The sequence below is a fragment of the Marmota flaviventris genome, chromosome 15 (genome assembly GCF_047511675.1).
Source record: "Marmota flaviventris isolate mMarFla1 chromosome 15, mMarFla1.hap1, whole genome shotgun sequence".
Classification (NCBI taxonomy): domain Eukaryota; kingdom Metazoa; phylum Chordata; class Mammalia; order Rodentia; family Sciuridae; genus Marmota; species Marmota flaviventris.
The window spans coordinates 78,394,135-78,417,179 of record NC_092512.1 but is presented as its reverse complement, the minus strand read 5'-3'; the positions used below and the strand labels follow the sequence as shown (position 1 = coordinate 78,417,179).

Below are 23,045 nucleotides of genomic sequence, written 5' to 3'. Positions count from 1 at the left end.
GCTTTGTATCAATGGCAAGGTTTTTATCAAATCGAATCCTATCTCCTAAGGATGGTGGTACCAATGTTGCCAGTGTTCAAAGTAATCATTCAGATTGGAGTAATATTTTTTTTTCACATTTTACTCTATTTTCCATTCCTTTCCAGTCAAACCCAGTAAGATAAATGCTATTTCAGGGGATATGGTATCTACAAAATTTTCCATTTGGATGTGTTTGCATTTGCTAAGTACAAATCTACACCAATGTTGTCACTTGTATATTGTACCAACATATGGCAGGAAAGCCTGGCTGGTCACATCAAGTGATTATTTCTCGTCTTAGGATAAGAGTTGCCAACTATGTGATATGACTTGAAAAACAGACAAATCTGCATCACTAAAAAATGCTTATGTTTCTTTAAGACATTTCAAATAAATAATTCATAGGAACTAAAACCACACAGCCAAGCTGAATACTTTGCTGATTGCTATATTTAATTATTGCTAACAAATTCTGAGCAGGCTGTTTTCCAGTGTCTGTGCTTCTGTGAGTGCGGATTCCCCACCAGTGGGCGCCATTTATCTTCTTATTCCTTCCACGCAGCTCACCTTACTGCAAATTCAATTATAAATACAAAAACCAGTGGAAGAGGGGGAAAAAGAAGTGTGCAATAAAAATCAAACTCGAACCATAGTGCAGTCCTTAGACAAGGATTTCTTTCACACTTTTTTTGTTTTCTCATTTTAACCCAGCAAGATAGATGATTTGAGAATAGCATTTCTATTTAAGTCCTATTAGAAAATAAATTAATAAACACACTTGTAAAAATATGGCAGACTTCAAAATGCAGTTAAAAGATAAAAAACTCTTTGATTAGTAATAAATAAAATATAAAAATGTCACATTTATTTTACATATACTTTACAAAAGAAAGAGTGCAATGAAGAAATAAAAGAAAAACATATGAAAATAAATAAGATCTAATCACTGACTGCATTGCTTTTAATCCAAAGAGTCTATCATAGTTTTTCTTTCCTTTTTATGTCAGCTGGGGAAAAATTAGTGCAATGTTGCAGTTGTAAATGCATATGGCAACCTCCAAGCCTTAGCAGTACATGAACCCCTTCACAGGTCCATCTGGAGTTGACTGCTGTTGGTGATCTCTGTTGCCCGGCAGCACTGTGATCCTACACATGGATACCCTTCACTGCCTGTTTGATACTTTCCAGGAGAGCTTTGCATTCCGGGGAATAGTCCCGCTCCAGATTGCTGTACATGTCTGTGAGTGTATTTACATATGCTTCAAAATTCTGCTCACTGATAGGTCCCTAAGTGGAGACAAACACATTGAACCAATCACTGTGAGGCAAAAGGAAGATCAAGTAACAAGAAAGAAGGTGAGTGACTCAGGATCTGGGAGGGAAGGCAAGGATTCACCTAGTTACTGGAGTTTGGGAAAATGGAGAGATCTGAGTGTGTATTGGGACTTATTTGTTTCCTCTTTATGGGATTATAGAAATGTGATTGTTTGAAACATTATTGCAGGTCAGTTTGGAGCCAAATAAGGTGCACTGCTGAGCTGAACTCAAAACTGGGTTATTTCTTTAGGGAGGAGCCGTGGCCTCAATGGAACTTGTGCAGCACAAAACGCTTCTCCTTGAGGGAGGTGGATGTTTGAGGTTGGGAGGGCAGGTTTGCTTGCGCCAGTAGGCTCTTTTAACAGTGATGGGCCAGGGTTTCAGAAATTAAGATCTGAGCAAACTGCTTACCAACCAGTTGGGATGGAAAATATTTCTACTTTCTCCTCAGATGCCTTTGTGTCCATTTTTCTTTTGCCGCAACATTGCAATATATTTTATTATCTCTCTGTCTCTTCAGGTAGAATACCAGTTTCACAAAGTTGAAATTCATTCACCTTTATCCTATTTGTTGTCTCCTTTGTCCAATGTGAAGCTTCAAAGAGTACACACTGACTAGATCTAAATGGCATGCATGAGTGACAGGAGGTTCATGGCACAAAGGGAATCCAACTCAGCCACTGCTGGTGCCTCCATTTCCCCCTTTTGAAAGACCCATGCATGACATACACCTTACTTCAGAAGGTGCTTGGAAGAAAGTACTCTTAAAGGACTAAGTACTATAGATGTATGATATTGTTGTTGTTGTTGCTATTTAGAAGGCAAGCTTTCTAAATTTGAAGAGTATTTGTTCATATTCAGCAAAGTACTGCTCTAGATTATTAATACTGTCTAGTCATAATTTTTGGCTCTCTCTTAGTTTCTGCCTTTTCTGTGCCATTCTCTTAACAAAAGGTTCTGGGTGGCAGAGCAGATAAAGGTTCTAGCATGAAGCCAGACCCACCTGACTCATGCTGGCTTTGGAACCTTGATCAAATAATGGAAGAGTCCCTCAACTACAGAAAGGGAATGTCAATGGCAGTCCTTAGGGATGTGATCATATTAAAGAATTACCAGTGGAGTACTTTGTATAGCGATTATCAAAGGTATCAGTTATCTTGTATGATGTCTATCTTTTTTATGGCATGGGCTGAAGAAAAAAAATTTAAATTTTAGAAGGGCAAAATTTTGCCATTCTAAAATTTAAAGTATGAAGTTGATAAATGTTGATGAATAACATTAAAATGATATCCAGTAATTATATGAATAGTAGCCATAAAAATAAAAAAAAAATTTCCTTTGGACTACTGTATTATTGATTTTTTAGGTCAAGAAACACATTGGAATTAAAATGAAGGCTCCATTCTAGAAAGCTGAGTAAATTGAGGTATTTGTTTTATTTTAAGCAAAACCAACTATATTTCTTAATTATATTGCTGCATCTTTAAACCATTTTATATACAAAATTGGAAATTTTAGAAAACTTATTCTAGGAATGTAAGTTTGGAAGAAATTAAAAATATTCAATAATACATCTCCTCCAAATATTTATTTATATTTATAAAAATGTAAAATAAACTTTTTTTAATGAATTCTAAATAGTTGCATACTTAAAAATACATGTTTAGATTTTGGAAGTAAGAATGCTTTCTTACTTCTGTTTTTATGCTGTCTGAGAACTGAATTATGTTCTGCATACTTACGTATGAAACAAGTTTATTGGGAACTTAACTTTTTAAAATAATTCTTGAGTTGGGCAGATAATGCAAAGTCTGGGTCTCAGACTTTGTAAGATATGAAATTTTACACTTGGAAATATATTTCAGTGAAGATGTTTTGTTCTCTAACTTTCATATTATATTATAAAACAAGCTTTGAATAAACCTTCATCTTTAGATGAACTTGGTCTTTAAGAATATCCTTAGCCTTCCTATAATTTAAATGTACCTATCTACCATCTTTCCATCACGGGAGATTACTGGGAGTAAGACCTTGATGTAATCAGGAGATCTCTGTGACTGCTAACAGATCTCTTTGCTAACTGGCAGCCCCATGAATAACTGCATGATGTCCCTGCAATACCTGCAATGGAGCAGCAAAGTCTTGGTCTTCAACTTACCATTTGTGGAAGCTGGATGTCAGCAAGGCTTGAAATGAGAGCTTGACTCAGACCTGCCAGTTCCTTTAGCAGACTTTCATTATTCTGTTCTATGAGTTTGTTCTCTTCCTCTATTGTCTTCAAGTTGGTCTCCATTGATGTGATCTAAATGGAAATAATATAGGAACACGAGAAGTAGAGTTTGGGAGGAGTACAAAAGGTCTGTCTCTGAAGGAAAATGCACGGCCGAATATAGGAATGCATATGCCACTACCGCAGTGCTCCAAATTGCATTCCCATCATATTGCTCTAAATGTTGGAATAATAATAATTATAATGATAATACTTAACAATTGTATAATTATCATATAGTAATTATTTAATCATACTAATAATTAATTATCACATAAATATTTAATCATAATAAATAACTTAAGTAATTATATTAATTATTATATAATAATATAATTCCCAGACTTATATCTTCAGCCTAGATTTCTCTGTGGATTGCAGATCCAGTGTCTCCTAATGACTTTATGTTAAATATCTCAAACTCAATTTTCCTCAAAGCAAATATTTGCTATTTCCTCCAAACCTGCTCTATCTAGTCTTCTCCTTTCTAGTTGGTGGGAATCCCAGTGATGCTCAGACTTCAAGGTGTCCCCAGGACTCTCTTTCAAACCTTGAATCCATTGGGCATCTCCTTTAAGACTACAGAATGGGACCACTGTCCCCACCCATGTGGCTGTTGCCATGCTGCTGTCACCTGTGCAGACTGCATGGTTTTTTCATGGGTGGTCCTATGTCTGCCTAGAGCCTCATGTAGTCTCTTCTTGATCCTTTTTCAGCATAGCCACCAGAACAAACCTCTTCAAATGCAAGTTAGAATCTAAGCCAAGTAAGACCGTGCTACTCCTTAGCTCAAAACCTGCAATGGTTCTGCAGTCATTCAGAAAAATAAAGAAAGTCATTAAGATGGCCTATGATGCCCCATGTGAGTGGCCCTCGGTCTGCTCAGTTCACTCACCTGCAGACACATTTCCTCTTTGCTATTTCTCAAATCTCCAGCCCTTGGTACTTGGTGTTTCTTTCTGTCTGAAATATTCTCTTCCATAACTATTTGGTTAATTCCTTCATATCTCATCTGGCCCATCTGGGTCTGGTTGTCCTATTTAATATTGAAATCCAGACACTTAACCCATTCCTCCCTCCTTCCAGCAGACTTTATCATGTATGATTTTTTTTGTTACTTTCTATCTTCCCCTTCTAAATTTCAGTCTCCATGAGGACAGAGGCCTTTGCATTTCTTGTTAATGGTTCCCATGAGAAGCTCCCGTGATTTCCAAACCAAAGCATTAAGCTTTTTGTGGACCTGACTGCCATCATGGGAGATTGTTGCAGTGTTCACAGTGCATAAAAACACCAAAATGGCATTTCAGATGAATTATGATAGTCTTAAGCCACCTAGGCTGAGGAATACTGGGAGACTCTGTAACCATGGTGGCATAAAACCCTGCATTTCAGGAAAGGAGAGGAAAGAAGGGAAGGGGGAAGGACCTTTCCACCTCTGCTTGGGCTCATTGTTTTTTCTTCTGACTTGTAACAGTTATTAGTTAGTATGAAGATGTCTGGAGAAGTTGTGGAGAAGGCCAGGCTGAAGACAGAATTCTGGGAATTATATAATAATAATAATTATTATTATTCCATCACTTATTATATTTAAAAAATCTTGGTCTTAACTTTTGATTTCCATTTGCAAAAATTTAATCAGGGGCAGGCATTATGGAGAATGAAAAGTTGATAAACTGCTTAGATTTTTGGATAAAGCATTTGTTCAGGAAGACCTGTTTCTAACAGACACTTATATATGTAGAGATATTCTAGAAAAATTAAGCAGTTGTGATGTTTCATTTTAATTTTAAATAAACCTAAGGACACTTAACCCTCATGATTTTTTCTGAAGCACCACATGCTCTACAGGACTCTTTACAGAATGATCTGCTACTTTATTTGTTTATGAAGGCATTGATTTAACTGGGGCAAAAGTGTAACTTTGCCTAAAGTTACAAATCAATGGTGCTCTGGGATGATCCACCTGTTCAGGATTTTACAATAACTGTAATCAAGAAAGTCTCGGCGTATTCCCTATAAGATGTCAGGATATTTCTAGGCTTAGAAAGATCAATGTTTTGCTTCCACTAAATATTATAATTATTTTAAAGATAACTAATTTGTTTTATTTTTACCTGAGTCTGAAGTTTCATCATATCTGCTTCAATTTTAAGGTTAGATTCATTTAGTTCCTTTATTTCTTCATCCAAATGCCTAATTTCTTCATCACCTTCTATACCTGGGAAGAATTCAGACTTAGTTCAAAATGAAAATATGCAGTAGTGGCAATTGTGAATCATTTTACATCTAATTTGCCATTTGATCATTGAAACTTGAGACTTTAGTGTGAGCATTTTCATCGCAACCTGCATATGAAGGATTTTGAAAAAGTGGTTAAGAGGAGTCGTGGGATTTAATTCTTTGCAAGGAAGAAAAGAGGAAATAGAAAAGTAGACTGTCAGCTCAGTTACATTAGCATCTACACTTCTCTGCCCACTGTGGGGCATGTCGCATCATCCACTTTTCATATATAAAGACTCAGGGCTTCAGAACAGTGAAAGGAGACCTCAGTAATCACTGACAGAAGTTAAATAACATCAAGTTTAAATTCCGAGATGGAGCTGGTCTAACCTCCAACTCCTGTGAGTTCTCTTCTCCTTGAATTTGGGCAACTTATTTAACTTCTTTTTGTTTCTATTTCCTCTTCTGAAAAACAGGCAGAGTATTATGCAGTGAGAATGAAAGCAGTAAAATGCAAAGCCCTGAATCAGAGTAGACTCTGACTGGATAGGCATTATCTCCATCATTGCTTTTTTTTTTGTTGTCTGTCTTTGCTGGGGTGCTAGGGACTGAACCTAGGACCCTGCACATGTTAGGCAAGTGCTCTCCCATTGGGATCCACACCCAGCTTTTTTTGTTTGATTGTTTTATTTTGAGGTACAGTCTTGTTAAGTTGCTCAGGCTGTCCTCCAACTTATGATACTCCTGCTTCAGCCTATAAGTCGCTGGGAGGTCACTGAGTTTACAGGTGTTCACCACCAGCCTGGCTCTCATCAACATTTCACAGGAGCATGAATTGGGGAAGTGGGGAATGGTAGTTGATATTATGAATGCCACCAATAGGATTAAAGGTAATTTCCCAGGGCAGAAGAATGAGTTTAAATTAGTGTTGACAATGAAGAGGGATAAATGTAAACATTGGCAGTTAGATTTAATAAGAAGTTTCATGAGAGCAGGCTACATGCATGGGGCTTAGCTTGACAATTTGTTTGGTGGAAATCCAGACTCTTATACTTCCTGGGTGAATACTTTGGAAGATAGTCTATAACTTACTGCTATGGCTTCAATGTGCCCCTAAAAGTTCCTGTGTTGGAAACTTAATGTCCAAAGTCATATTTAATGGTTTTTAGAGATGGGACCTGTGGGAGGTAATTAGGAATAGATGAAGTCATGAGGATAGGATTAGTGTCTTTGTAAGAAGAGAAAAAGAGACCCATGATAGCGCTCTTGTTCTTTTTGCCATGTGATGCCCTCTTCTATGTTATGATGAAGCATGAAGGTTTTCACCAGATGCTGTGGAGGTGCCAGTGCCCTGCTCTTGAACTTCTCAGTCTCCAGAACCATGAAGCAAACAGACTTCTATTCTTTGTAAATTTCCCAGTCTCACGTATTTTGTTATAGCAACAGAAAAGGGAGTAAAATCCTTAATCCTCACCTTAAAAGGTGAAGGTTCATATTCTCCATGACCCAGCAATTCCATTCCTAGGTATGCACTCAAGACAGACAGGTGGACATACACAATAGGATGCATGCTCAAGAAATGCACAGCAGTACTGTTCACAAAACTCTAACCTAGAAACAAGCTGTATGCCTCCACCAAAACAATGTGGATAACTCTTTATAATATAATGCAAAGAGAAAAAAAGCAAACCCTAAACATTAACATACAATGTGATAAAACAGGTGGCTCTTTTGTAGGTCATTAGTGCTTTATTAAAATTAACTACCTAAATAAAAATGGGGGATGAATGGGCCAATGAAAAGAGTATGTTCCAAGACTAGTCTCACTCTAGGCTCTGAGATTCAATAAAAAACAACAACAAAAAACAAACAACCCAACATCTAAGATGCATGTATCTTAGTACCTGGATCAATCTGAAAATGAATCAATAGCCTAACACAGCTACTAAGAAAACAATGACGGCTGAGAATGTAGTTCCGTGGTAAAGCACTTGCCCAGTAAGCATGATGCCCTGATTTCAATCCTCAGAACTGCACAATAAAAACAAAAACAAAAACAAAAAAACCCAAAACAAAACAATGAATAGAGTTACCCAGGCCCACACTATAGTATCCTGGACATGGGATTTATTCTGTGCTGACAGGCTGTATCTGGAGAACTCTATTTCATTTTTGAGCACCATCTTGAACTGTCTAGGACACTGGTAGAAGATCATCTCTCAGTCAAGTGACAGGTAAGAATAAGGAAGGTAGGATTGAAATATGTGGATTCTCAATGAAATCGGTATTTGGAGTGCTACAGGCACTTTAAATTTTTCTGATCTGAGCAAACAAAAACTTCTATTGCTGTATTTCTTTGATATATTGTTTTTCCTTTCTGTCTTTTTTTTTCAATAAAATTCCACTTCAGGGACTGGCATTTCTTATATAACATCTGGTAAGGCAGACAAAAAGCAGGAGCTCTGAAGGAAGCAGGTGGTGTGCTGAGGACCCTCACTGGAGGAGACTCTCTCATCTGAGACTTGAGAGCTAAGGGGGAGGCAGGGAAATGAGAAGTGAGCTGTGAGGTGAGCATCGCACTGAAGCAGCAGGAAGTGCACAGTTGTCCTGGGCAGGAAGGGGATGCTCCCAGACTGCAAGAGGGTGAAGGTAGTGGAGGGGCCACCCACAGAGGACCTCCCAAGGAGCTTGGATTTATCCCAGGAGCAATGGGACTAGTGAAAGATTTTAAGTAGGGGAGTTGGTGTGATCTGACTGACTTGGAGAACATAACTTGGGTTTTTGAGTAGAGAATGGATTGAGGGGGGACAGAGTGGAAGCCAGCAGGAGATTACTGCTGTGGTCCTGGCTGAGGCTCACGGCCCTGTGTCCCATGGCCGGGGAGCAGGAACAAAGATGGATGTATCATCTGTAGGAATTTGCAAGATTCATAATGGATTAGAGGTTGGAGGTTTGGGGCGAGAGATGGGGAGAATCTATAATGTCTGCTTGTTTTGGCTGGAGCAAGTGGTATTGGGCAATAACTTCCAGTAGCACAATTAAAGGTTTACTGGCTAAGTTATGGGTGCTTTCATGAATAGTATTTAAGTGAGAGCTTGGACTGTTGGTTCTTTTTGTTTTATTGATGTCTGATCTTAATAATGACAACTGCTATAATTTGGATTTCGAATGTCCCCTAAAAACCCATGTGTTAAAGGCTTAATCCCCAGGGTAATGCTAATGGGAGGCTGTAAGACTTTACAAGGTGGGGCCTTGTGGGAAGCCTTTAGGTTACTGGCGGTGTGCCCTCAAAGGGGATTATGGGACCCCAGCTCCTTTCTCTTTCTCTCCTTTCTTCCTGGCCATTAGGTGTGTACTTTTGCTCTTCTACATGTGCCACCATGATGTGCTCCCTTACCACAGGCTCAAAGCAATAGGCCAACTTACTATGAACTAGAACCTCCAAAACTGTGGGCCAAAATAAATCTTTTTTTTTAGTTGTTTATCTTAGGCATTTTGTTATAGTAATGGAAAAACTATTATGAAGTCTTTTAATAAAGATGGTAATACTAGGATGATGTCTATTAACAAAAAGTATCTGGAGCTTCTGGGATAGGTATCATGATGGGATGGGACATCACACACACACACACACACACACACACACAATCACAGTAGTCCCCCCAAGTTTTCAGTTTTACTTCTGATGCTTCAGTTACTGGTGGTCAACTGCAGTCTGAAAATATTAAAGGAAGGTTCTAGAAATAATTCATAAGTTTTAAGTAGCTTTTATTAAAATACATTGTTTTAATTGCTCTATTTTATTGTTAGTTGCTTATCTTTTACCATGCCTAATTATAAGTTAAAGTTTATCATAGATACTGTATATGTAGGAAAAAAATAGTGTATATATAGGGTTTGATGCTATTCTCACTTTTAGGGATCCACAGGGGTCTTGGGACATATCCTCTGAAGATAAAGGAGGCACTATTGTGATGTTATCTTTACTCACAGATATGTAACTTGTTTTGCAAATACAAATAAAAATTATGCACTAATGTTCCTTTATAAGCAGAGGCAAATGTTAGACTAGCTAGGTACTGCTGCTGACCAAGAAAACCATATTAACTCTCCCCTAAATATTTTACGTGACTACTGAATGATCCTGCTGTTAATATACAGTCCATCTATGAAAGAGCAAAAAATCTGCTTTTTTTTCACTCAATAATTCTTATTTTACTTGGTAGTAACCTGTTCCTAATTTGCAGAGTCAGTGATTATGTAATTTATAATAACATGTTCTTTGTGTTACGTGTAATTAATGAGTGATGCAAACACCTATATGTAGCAGGTGTACATGATTTACAAGGGGGATTAGTGGTTATTTTTTCATAATATATAAACAAAATAAATCAATTATATTTCAAACAAATTCTAATATATTTCTTGAGTCAAACTTTATTTTTATATTGGTTTTACAGACTAAAATTTGGCTTCTTTTTCTATTCAGGGAAAAATGAGTTAAGTGTAAATTTTACCACATTTGTCATTAAAGATCTGAGGAGATTTAATATCCACAAAGGAACAATGGGAAGAGCCAGAAGGATCTATTCAGTGTGAGAATATGTACATGGTTCAACTATCCTAATTTTTACTTCATTTGTGCCCAAGCGCAAGTGTTCTTTCTTGTGCAGATGACTAAATTTGACGATCAAGGACTGATAATGGTCCTTTAAAAAAGTAGTGTGACAATAATTATGGCATGGATGGAGAACCAAAGACCAATTAATTCTTTTAAAATAAATGTTAACACTTTTTGGCATAGGCTTTCCATGTGAGAACTGGCAATATTCTCCTGAAACATTATCTAACTCAACTAATAGAATGAATGACTTTTACCTAGTTTAGTTTAACACCGTAGGCAAGGTTAAACTCATACGCACCTTATATTTTACTGCAATTTGATTTTTCTTTTTATTTTTTATGGCTTCATCATAATTTGGTGTAATGCCACAGGCTTAATGTTCTGGTTTTATCTTTATTAGGAGCAGCACTGTGATTTCTATTTAGGCAATAGGTGCTGTTATGTTCTCACAATAAGGACTCATAGGAAATACTGCTTCATGCATTCAGTTCTAGAAAGAGATTTGCTCTGAATTAACTTACTATAGTGTGGTTCTTCTAGTGATTATATTCTCCTTTTGCTTCTAAAAAGTGGAGTCAGATTTGAGATCCTTATTTACTGAGTGTGAAATGGCTTGGGTAGCACATTTTTTTTTTTTTTTTATCCTTGGGCTTTCTCTATCTTGCCTTCTTATCTTTGATTTTCCTTTGTCCCATAGTTTCAATTAATTTTTAAGTCACTTTTTTTTCCCCTGTAGCTTTGTTCTACTTAGCCTTTAAATACTAATCGAATTAAGGTGCTATATAAATAAGTACACACTAAATTGTCCCAATTTTGAAGACATACAGGTGTTTGAGAGTGGGGAGTATTTCCTAGGGAAACCCAAAGCATTGAGGAAAGCTCCCCTACTAACTTTCTGGATGTTGAAAATAGTGGGGGACTCAAGCCCCCACTAAAATCTAGGGCATTCATTTGAGCTCTAGTGAGTGTTGCATGGTCTCCTAAGGGTCCACTTAATTTACTTATTTATTTTTTAAATATTTATTTCTTAGGTGTAGATGGACTCAACACAATGCCTTTATTTTCATGTGGTGCTGAGGATGGAACCCAGGTCCCACCGGTGCTAGGCAAGCACTCTACCGCTGAGCCACAATCCCAGCCCCTAAGGGTCCACTTTAAATAAAGCAGATGAAGGTCTCACTGGGAAGGGAAACAGTGGAAGCTCCAGAGTCCTTACAAAAGGGAAGCTCTCCTCCCATGGATCTTGCATACCTTCTGGGTAAACCCTCATGTTCACATTAAAAACTGTGAGCAGGGAGGGAAACAGAATGGCAAAAGTTAAAAGTCTTCAGCTTGAGCTGGAGGTGTAGCTCAGAGGGAGAGCCTGTGTTCAACATATTAGAAGCCCTAGGTTCAATTCCCGTCAAACACACACACACACACACACACACACACACACACACACACACACACAGAAAAGTCTCCAGCTCATTTCTAATCACATGCCAAAGACACTACAAATAAAATCTCTGAAGCAAAATAATTGCCTTGCCATCATTCCTCAGATGCCTTAGAAAGATCTATGATGGAAAGTACTGCAGACCTGAGATAGTGCTGATTAGAAATCTTAGAAAAGTGCTCAAGGACCAGAGAAAAAGGGGAAGATCCAAATTAGAACTAAGGAACTACATATTTTAATTTTGATGAGTGATTGACACTCGGGAAATATGTAGGGAAATGGAAATAGAGATATAGATGTGAAGTCTAAGTCATCCAGAATCACTGTAAAAAATTTTTGAGTATAGAAGAACAACATTTAAGTGTTCAAATACAGACTCTAGACATTGTGTTTCCTGAAAATTGACAGGAGACAAGCAGGAAAACATACACACACACAAGGAGACAAGCAGGAAAACACACACACACACACACACACACACACACACACAAAGAGCGAGGGAGAGAGGCACCTCATTATGAAGACTGAAGGTCACAACTTCTATGTGTGCCTGTCCATTCACTGGATACCATTTCCTGACTTTCTCTGTTGTAGATCTTTTTTAGAAAGTAAAAGAGAGGCAGGTGTGTGGCTCAGTGAGAGAGCACTTGCCCAGCAGGTGTGAGGCCCCAGATTCCATCCCAGCCCAGGAAAAGGTAAATTAATAAGTAAATGAAGTAAGGGAGAAGCTAAGGAATTGTTGCTCAGTTATATTTTACCCAAATTCGACCATACTTTTCATGTTTTAAAATTATACTTTGCATACTGCACACACTTCAACATGCTGAACCTCTTGAGGGCTATAATTTAGACCTTAGTGGAGATGGTGACTTACCCCCGGTGGCTTTGAGTTTGATGGTCATTAGTTCTTCAGAGACCTTGCCCTTTTTGATAGCTTGTGCATTGAGAGGACATCCAGATAAGCTGAGAAAACAGAATTTATACTAATGTATGAAAGACATATTAATTCTTATAAAAATTAAAGAGTTTATTCATACCCACTATTGATGTTTGATTTACTTAAATCATTAATTTTTTTACTATTGATGTTTTGGCCTGCCCACTAATTATATCACAGCTCACAGTCTCTTTGTACAAAGTAACCAATAAATATCTATTAGAGCAAAGGCAAAAGGCCTTCAAGAGTGGCTTTTTTTCCCCTTTTTCTTTGGCAGTGCCAGGGATGGGTCCTAGGGCTTCCTGCAAACCAGGCAAGCACCCTACCTCTGGAGATTTACCCCCAGACCTGAAAAATGTATTGGGTTTTTTTCCCTTTAAATCAAAGTAAAAATAGTCATTGCTGCTACATAATAGTGATTTAATTCATTATGTTCTGTGCTGCACTCATGTGAGTGCCCTGATGTAGTGGTAGCTACTTTATTTTCCATAAACAGAAAATTGTATGTATGGATTATGAATGATGATGGTTTCTAACTGATCAAAATTCCATGAAAACTAAAGCAGAATCTAGTTCTTGTTTTTATAGGAAGTACAGTCTGATCTTTACAGAATGACTCAAATGAACAAAAGTCAAACATAACTTTCCACTTTTCCTAACGCAGATTCAATCTGGTTGTGGGAAAGTTTCTGATTTTTTTCCCTTTAACTGTTACAACATTATTTTTTCATTTTAAAAGTCTCTACCCTGAAAGGAGAATAAAGGGAGCCGCGGCAAGTGTATTCAGATGCAGTCCTGGCTGGGTGGTCTGTTTTTCTGTGGCAGTGTGTATGACCCTTCCCATTGAACAGTCACACTCCTCGGTGACACTCCTTTCCTTTAATGTTACCTGTTTTATTTAAATTGCACCAATATGATAATGACAACGTTAAACAAAACCTGTTGCCATCGTTTCTGATCAGATAATTTCATTGTTCCAAGCAGCCATTAATTCTTTTCCAGTTTTGTTGTGTCTTTGTACAGTTTTTAGATCAAAATAAAAATGATTCTAACCAGTCATTTAAAATATTTTTCATCCACAGAAATGAAGTTTACAATTCATCTATAAAACAATTATTTTTGAACTAAAATTTGCAACACTATGAAAAGCAGAAGAAAATATTTCTGGGGCAAAGCTCTTCATAAATGTAAATCACTTATATTTTTAAAGAATAGCAAATTATTCTACATTAAGATTCTATGAAATATGAAAAATATTGATATATGAAAATATAATAATAAATAGTACCGGTGACATCATATATAAAGTGAGGGTTATGTGGTTTGCTCAAATTTGATAAAAGATAAATTGTTTGACAGGGGATAAGAATGAGAGACACAAACTGAATGCAGAACCACAAATTTCCATTCCGGAAGCTTCTCTCTGTCAATCATGACTGATATATACACTTTCTTATTATTTCTTTTTCTGGAGAGTTATGCAAGTTTGTCTTGTTTTTATTGTTACATGTTGTGTTCTGAGAAAATGATCATGAAAGGGATGACTATTTAGTTGGTAGACTGCATAATTAGAGGTGCTTGTAGTACATCTGTTTGTAACATAATGGATAGTAACATGTCCTTTGAGGTCCTCTGACATTCTCCCCTAAAGGATCAGTTTTGTTTAGATAACTTGTAGTAAATTTCCAGGGTGTGATACAGTGTTGTAAAAATGTTAATGAAGTGTCCATCCATTATTACATGACTCAGAACCAAATCATGTAGTTATGGAAGTGAGGCTTAGGTTTAAAAAATGCCACTTGATATTTATTCTGTATCTTCTGAGATAGTGAAAATATTTTAAAGAATTGGGCAGAAAAAATATTTTATAAGTTCTTTATCTTTTGAAGATGGAGTTTGGCAGGTCTGTGTTATAACTTTCAGAGTTTGGAACTCCATATTGGAAAGGCAGGGAAAAAAAATGGGCTTATATAGCTTTGGCCTAATTTGAAATTCTATGAAGGCATATTAAGGCAACATAAGCTTTATCTTCATCTACCTTCTTAAAGCAAAATGGAAGGTGACACAATTACTGGCACACTTGATTTGTTACACTTGTTCCTGACTACAACAATGATCTAAACTCAGAATAAAACAAGGTGAGATATGGAAGATTTTAGTCTGCATTTGAAAGATATCAACAAAACAAGAAACAAAAATCCCACAGAAATTCAAGTTTTCTCAGTAAGCAAGTTTCAATGACAACCTTGAAATAAGTACTTCCTGGAAGGCTTCATTTTCTGATGCCTTTGATCTACATCCCCAAAACTGAGCAGGGTCAAGATGCTCCAACTTTGCTCAATTTGTACACTGCTTATAAACAAAGCATCAAAGATTTCCTGAACCTTCACTGGTTTTGAAGTCAGCATTGTGCACAGTGGTCTGCAAGACTAGAAAGGGAACTCATTACTCATTGATTGGAGAAATAGATCATAAATCTTCTAGCTTTTTTTCTTTAAGTAGAAAGCAAACCAAAAGCTGGACTAAGATAGTTCTTGTCCAACAAAGGGCTCAGTCGAAATACACGACACTTGGTGATAAAGGAATTAAGTCATTGTGAAACTATAAAAGGGTTTTCTAAATCTCCCTTCATCCTGTTGTACACTTAGCAGTTGCTAAGCCATTTTCTTTCTGGCTGCTGTAGATGAGTCACATCTTCCTAGCAGCAAAATAACTACAATTTTGGTCTGAAATTGAGCCAATGCATGAGAGGGAGGGAACGGTGTAAATATGTAAAGTGAAAGTTTACAATTATATAACATAATAGAGTAGATATCACCACTTGGAACTGAAGTGAACCATTAAAAGACTGAACGATTTTAAAATAGCAGCATATGTGATATTTTAGAATACAAAAAAAAAAAAAAACACAAGTGCACAGTTTCTAGGGCACTCAAAAACTATAGTGAATTTTCAGAAATATAGAAAATGACATTTTTTATTCTTCAGACTAGTCAAATATTTATTTAGCATGATAATGTTATGATATCTAAAGTGCTGTAATTAATGACATTTAGAAGGGAAGCTGCCCGCCCCCCTCCCCAGCAACCCAGATGACAACCAATCACAGTAACAACAAAACAAAAAGGCAGAAAACAAATGTTACCTTCTGTGGGTGACAAAAACATTATTTACATGGCCCAGCCCATTGCAACCTGGCAGGGGACAATGGGGCAGCTCTTGCTTGTTCAGTTTCCAGGAGAGAGGGGCCCCGTTGAGAGGATTCTCCTTCTGTCTCTTGGCAGCCAGGGGACAGCCAGAAGCTGTGCGGTGTGATGTGTATTTACCTGATATGTGACCTTGGCCGTCACACCCTATTACAGGACATCTAGAGAGACACAAGAGAGACATTACCAGCTGGGGAAAAGGCAGAAACAGTTCCATACCATCCTGGAGGAAATTCATGAAATTACAGACCTTTAAAAAAGGCCACCACCAGTAGCAAACAGCATCATATTAGTAGTAATAGTCCGCAGGCTCTGTTCTAAGCAATTTCCATGCATTATCTCTTTTAATATTCACTGCAAACCCACAGGATAGAGAGTGTTATTATCCCATTTTGTCGGTGGGGAAAATGAGGCTTATAGAACTTAGCTGACTCTTCACCTATTTTAGAAGAAATGGAGCCAAGTTCAAGCCTGTACTTTTTAGCACTAGAGCTAACCACATAAGCACTAAGTTATATGGCTTCTGAACAAAGATCAAGGGTATAAAGTGTTTACTGCTTTGATAATGATACATAGCACATTGCTCCTGACACTGGAATTTTGATTTGCAAATGTTTAAATATTGTATTTAGAACTCTTGTAGAGAAAGCGATTTAAATGTCTATAACTACACTGTATTGCCCAAGACCTACTAGCATATTTCTTAGAGGAGAAAATTCAACTTAGATATAATTTCGCCTTATGCAAAACAGAAATCTCAGGAGAAAATATGGCTGGATTTGTCATTCTAGAGAACTTCCACAATGCAGCTTTCCTTTAGAACAACTGGGAAAAGTACAAATCTCCCATCTTTTCTTTTGCATTTCAAAGAAATATGGAAATTTAGTTCTGAATGGGAAAATGTTCTCAAACCTCCAAACAATCTGACTCTTGCTTCAGTAGTCCTGGTGCTCGCTCAACTGCATCCCAACCAAGGCTCCTCCAATTTGGTCAACAAGACACAGCTGACCCCAGTGCTGCCACCATTGCACTTACTTAAGTTCAGGGTCTTCTTTTTCTTCCTTGGTAGGAGTCATTTTGACGCCCCCTTTTCTTGCACGAGGACAGCCGGACAAACTACAATACACAACCAACAAAGAACAACACACAAATAAGTGGTCTCAGTACTACTGTGGACACCTGTGCCCCCCTCTCAGAAAGGAATCAGTCCTACCTTCTGTGGGAAGCATAGTTTCCAGTCACATGCCCAGACCCATCGCAGCCTGGAGTTGGACACCTGGAAACACAGGAGTAGAGCATGATCCTCAGATTAGGGGTGGGAGGAGGATTGTGACACATTCAATAGAATTGAATATAAAGAGCTGCTTTTGGTGGGATTCTTTTTGCTTAAATATAATTAGCTTTTGGCTAAGGATTCATTTTTAAAGAAAAAGTTAAGACGTAACTACTGAATGATGCAGGGCAGACAATGGCATTAGCTGTTAGTTATTATACATTTGGTTTTCTTTTTTTAAACCTTATATTGAGAAGAACTTGAATGTGAGCCCATAACTTACTGCTGGGCTTCTGTCTACACCATGCAAAGTTCTCATCTTTCATGTAAGAAGAACAATTTTCCAGATTGGTTTTATGAATAATTTATTTTCTCTGACATCCTGTCCTGCCATGATAACCCACTAATTCCACATGAACAACAGTGCTATATGTGAACTCCAGAGACTTAGAGCATTAATATTATCACCAGAGAATGTACATAACCTGCACCTGCTGCTCCGTCTTGCCTCACCCAAGTTCACTATTATCTATTATCAGCAATCAACCACTGAGGAAGGAGAAGGGTAAAAGAGGAAAGGGAATCTATTTCTACTTGAAACGCTGATTAGGAATCAGTTTCAAAATACACTAGAATAAATACAGATTTTCATCTTTATGTTGCTTTTAAAAAAAATCCCCAATAGAAATGAAAACAGACCATCACAAAATATTTGCTTTTCTGAAAGTTTTTATACAGATTATCTTTATGTATTATTTCACATTTTTGGTCCCTATGGTTCAGATCTCCACCCAAACAAGAGTTCCATTTGAGAAAAAGTGGTAATCCAAAGAAACCTGTGAATACTATTTCTTTTCTTAAATTGTATCCCAATGAACTTTCATGAAACATATTAATTTCTAAATAGGGAATAAATACTTTTTTATTTTGCAATGAAATTTTAAAATATCAACACACATCTCTTCCAGCTAACGGGAAACACCTGCACAAGTCTTTAATTAACCACTCAAAGAGATAATATGTACTCTCTATTGTAAAAAAGGTTTGCATGCTTAACTTTTTCTATTAACATTTTTGTGAAATATTGCTTTATTAGCATAGAGCAATTATGAAAATACCAGTGCCAAATAATCTTTTTGGGGAGCTTTTCCTTGAATATCTAAACAAGAGGTCAATGAAATATCTTATATGGAAAAACCATTCATAGTATTTATTAGATGCCTGCATAAAAAATGAAAATACTGCACAGTGCCATGGGATCTCTCAATCTACATGCGTTCAATGTATAACCAACGTGTTTTTGAAATACCGTTTAGAGAAAATACTTAAGAGAACTGATAGCAATAATTAAGATGTGGAAAATGTAGAAGTGATTAAAATATTCTAGTGCATCTTACTTTTCAATCTGTTATGAATCTCTGCTGAACATTCTTCTAGTTTAGTCTAGAAAAACGAAGTCAATAAAATGATTTCTAGAATCTGTCCTGGCACAACAAATTGTTCTTAACACTTTGAAAATGAGAAATGTTGTATACTTCATAGTTTTCTTTACTATTTCTGTTAATAAAACTTCAAATTTTTATACAGGTTCATTATCAAGGACATAAGATGAACTATACTTTTTTATTATTACATATGTAATAAAACAATATAAAAATAGACAAATGAGAAATTTTGAATAAAGAAGATAAAAATAGAAAGAATAAAATCAATAAGTAAATATAAATACACAAGTGACTTTGAGATCTTAAAGATGACGTAGAAATCAGCCAAAAATGTGTTTATCAACCAAAAATGAAAGGCTGTTGCATGATTTTAAATGACCAAAAGGTAAAATGTGTAATTTTCTTAAAATTAGATGATATAAATGCTTTGCCACACCTTCATAAGTCTGACTTAATAAATTCTGAAATTAACAACTAGAGTTTTCTGGGCATGGTGGTGCACACCTGTAATCCCAGTAATTCAGGAGACTGAGGCAGGTGGTTTGCAAGTTCAAGACCAACCTCTGCTCAAAATAAAAAATAAAAAACATTGGAGATGTAAGTCAGTGGTAGAGCACTCCTGGGTTCAATCCCCAGTACTGAAAAAGAAAAGAATAAAGACAAAAGAAAACAAAAAGAAGTATTGTGTTTAATAATTACATCATTCCTTTAAAAGCTATTATAAAATAAAATGCCCTCAAAGCAAGCAAATTAAATGATAGTAACTTTTTAATATTATTTCAACTTTTTTGGTGAAAAAGTGTTTTTTTTTTAATTATTAAGTTAGGTAGTTTCTGCCAGCCGCGCAAGCACCGTACTCAGGGCTGAATTCTGGGTTCGAGATGGGGGAAGGAAGCGGTCCATCTCGGTTCTCCACACCGGTCAGACCACAGAGGAGGCCAGCAGCCACCATGTTGGTAAACTGACGTCACCACCGCTGTTTTCGACTGACCGCAGCTCATTCAGCCATAGAACAGGTAATTTCAGGCTGCAATTCGCCTGCGGCTTGCAGATAGATTGCTAGGGCTCAGCGCCTGGGTGCTTCTTACGGGGCGGCCGAGTTCCGGCTCCCGGAACCGCCCTGGCCCAGGGCTGCTGAGCCCGCGGAGGCTGCTTCTTGGACCCTGCGCCTACCAGAGCATACAACAAGCACTAAGCAGCCGAATTACGGCTCCCGGAACTGAGCCCGCGGGGACTGCTTCTTGGAGCTTACATTTATAGGAGCTTACACCGAGCACGGAGTGGCCGAGTTCCGGCTCCCGGAACTTCCCTGGCCCGGGGCTAGGAGCCCGCAGAAACTGCTTCTCGGTCCGGGTCCTGCTGAGGGCCGGTCAGGACTCACCCGGTGCTTTGGTTGCCCGGCAAGGGGAACGAAATGCTGCCATTCGCATAGGATACCAACATGGCAGAGATCTGATGTCTGCAGAAAGCGGCGGAGGAGGGAACTTCATCAATACCAGTGGTGACATAAGCAGTTGGTCTCCTGGTAGGGGGGGTGAGGCACAGTCACCCGAGTCTCCTCAATTTGTCGTCGAGCCAGAGGGAAGGAGCCGGGCCGCCGCCAGCGCCCGGAGCAGGCCCAGCGGCTCGCCAGCGTGGTGACTGCGTGACCCCAATTGGAGAGGGGGCGGAGCGGAGCCGCCACCCGCAACCGCAAGGTGGGCAGACCCGCGACCCAGTGGTACATGGGCGTGGTAGGAGGGGCAGGGCAGAGCCGCGGTTCGCGCTGTGACGAATGAGCGTGCAAGGTAAACAGACCTGTGACAGCCTGGCGGGTCAGGCCCAGTGGCCTGCCAGTGTGGTACACACGTCACCCCAACTGGAGTAGGGGCAGAGCAGATCCTTCTCCCACGCCCGGATCAGGCCCTGCCGGTGTGGTGGTCACGTGACCCCAATCGGGGGCGGAGCAGAACCGCCACCCGTGCCCGCAGGGTGAGCAGACCAGTGATCAACCTGTAGATCAGGCCCAGGGGTCCGCAGGCGTGGTAGGAGGGGCAGGGCAGATCCGCCGCCCGCGCCTCCAAGGTAGGCAGACCTACAACAGACCTGCGGATCAGGCCCAGGAGCCTGCCGGCATGGCACAAACACCACCCTAATTGGAGTAGTGGCAGAGCAGAGTCGCCGCCCGTGCCAGGAACAGGCCCAGTGTCCTGCAGGCGGGGTAGTCACGACACCCCAATTGGAGTAGGGGCAGAGCAGAGCCTCCACCCGTGCCCGAAAGGTGGGCAGATCTGCGACCGACCAGCGGGACAGGCCCAGTGGCCTGCCGGTACGACAGACACGTCACCCCATTTGCAGTAGGGGCAGAGTAGAGCCGCCGCCCGCGCCTGCAGGGTAGGCAAACCTGCAACCAACCGGCGGATCAGACCCAGTGGCCTGCCGGCGTGGTACACTCGTCACCCCAATTGGAGTAGGGGCAGAACAGAGCCGCCGCCAGCTCCCAGAACAGGCCCAGTGACCTGCCCGCGTGGTAGCCACGACACCCCAATTGGAATAAGGAGAGAGCAGAGCCGCCGCCTGCACCTGCAGGAAAGATACGCAAGCAGTATGAAAAGACAAGGAAAGAAAGGACCACAAGCAATGCAGGTCAACGCAACTTTAGAAGAGGTAACAGCTGCAGCAGATGGAATGTCAGATAAAGAATTCAGGATATACATGCTTCAGATGATCTGGAGTATCAAGGAAGACATTAAACAGCAAAATCAGACAATGAAAGATCACTTCGACAACGAATTACGCAAACAAATCCAGGAAGCAAAGGATCAACTATACAGGGAGATAGAGGTTATAAAAAACAAACAAACAGAAATCCTAGAAATGCAGGAAGCAATAAACCAACTTAAAAACTCAATGGAGAATACTACCAGCAGAGTAGAACACTTAGAAGATAGAACATCAGACAATGAAGACAAAGTATTTCAACTGGAAAAGAACATAGACAGCTCAGCAAGACTGTTAAGAAACCATGAGCAGAACATCCAAGAAATATGGGATAACATTAAGAGACCAAACTTAAGAGTCATTGGGATACAGGAAGGTACAGAGCTCCAAACCAAAGGAATGAGAAGTCTATTCAATGAAATAATACAAGAAAACTTCCCAGACTTGAAGAATGAGACAGAATCCCAAATCCTAGAAGCCTACAGGACGCCGAATGTGCAAAATCATAAGAGATCCACACCTAGACACATTATAATGAAGATGCCCAACATACAGAATAAGGAGAGAATTTTAAAAGCTACAAGAGAAAGGAAGCAGATTACATTTAGGGGTAAGCCAATCAGGATAACAGCTGATCTGTCAACACAGACTCTGAAAGCTAGACGATCCTGGAATAACATATTTCAAACACTGAAAGAAAATGGGTTCCAACCAAGAATTGTGTATCCAGCGAAATTAAGCTTCAGGATGGAGGATGAAATTAAAACCTTCCACGATAAACAAAAGTTTAAAGAATTCGCAGCTAGAAAACCATCTCTTCAAAACATCCTCGCCAAAGCATTACAGGAAGAGGAAATGGAAAATAACAATGAAAACCAACAGTGGGAGGTAGGACAGTAAAGGGGGGGGGGGATAATCAAAGAGGAAAACAAACCATGTTTAGTAACAGAAATAAACAAATATGGCTGGAAGAACAACCCATATCTCAATAATAACCCTAAATGTTAATGGCTTAAACTCACCAATTAAGAGACACAGGCTAGTAGAATGGATCACAAAACAAGACCCAACAATATGCTGCCTACAGGAGACGCATTTGATAGGAAAGGACATACATAGGCTGAAGGTGAAAGGTTGGGAAAAATCATATCACTCATATGGACTTCGGAAACAAGCAGGAGTGTCCATACTCATATCAAATAAAATAGATTTCAAGCCAAAGTTAATCAAAAGAGATAAAGAGGGACACTACATACTGCTTAAGGGAACCATACACCAACAAGACATAACAATCATAAATATTTATGCCCCAAACAATGGTGCAGCTACATTCGTCAAACAAACTCTTCTCAAGTTCAAGAGTCTAATAGACCACCATACCATAATCATGGGAGACTTCAACACACCTCTCTCGCCACTGGACAGATCTTCCAAACAAAAGTTGAATAAGGAAACTATAGAACTCAATAACACTATTAATAACCTAGACCTAATTGACATATATAGAATATACCACCCAACATCAAGCAGTTACACTTTTTTCTCAGCAGCACATGGATCCTTCTCAAAAATAGATCATATATTATGTCACAGGG

General features: G+C 38.8%; 1 protein-coding gene across 4 annotated transcripts in view; it reads right to left on the bottom strand.

The window, feature by feature from the left end:
• Positions 1-1,167: 1,167 nt before the first annotated feature.
• The window catches only part of St18 (ST18 C2H2C-type zinc finger transcription factor), a 67,621-nt gene continuing 45,743 nt past the window's right edge, over positions 1,168-23,045 (bottom strand). For all 4 annotated transcript variants that reach the window (XM_071602003.1, XM_027932853.2, XM_027932852.2 and 1 more), the window contains 7 exons: positions 17,246-17,308; positions 17,068-17,148; positions 15,972-16,193; positions 12,764-12,852; positions 5,722-5,825; positions 3,497-3,640; positions 1,168-1,308 (listed from right to left, as the gene is read on the bottom strand). In XM_071602003.1, coding sequence (XP_071458104.1) covers positions 1,168-1,308; positions 3,497-3,640; positions 5,722-5,825; positions 12,764-12,852; positions 15,972-16,193; positions 17,068-17,148; positions 17,246-17,308 — 844 coding nt within the window. The remainder of the gene's footprint in view (positions 1,309-3,496; positions 3,641-5,721; positions 5,826-12,763; positions 12,853-15,971; positions 16,194-17,067; positions 17,149-17,245; positions 17,309-23,045) is intronic.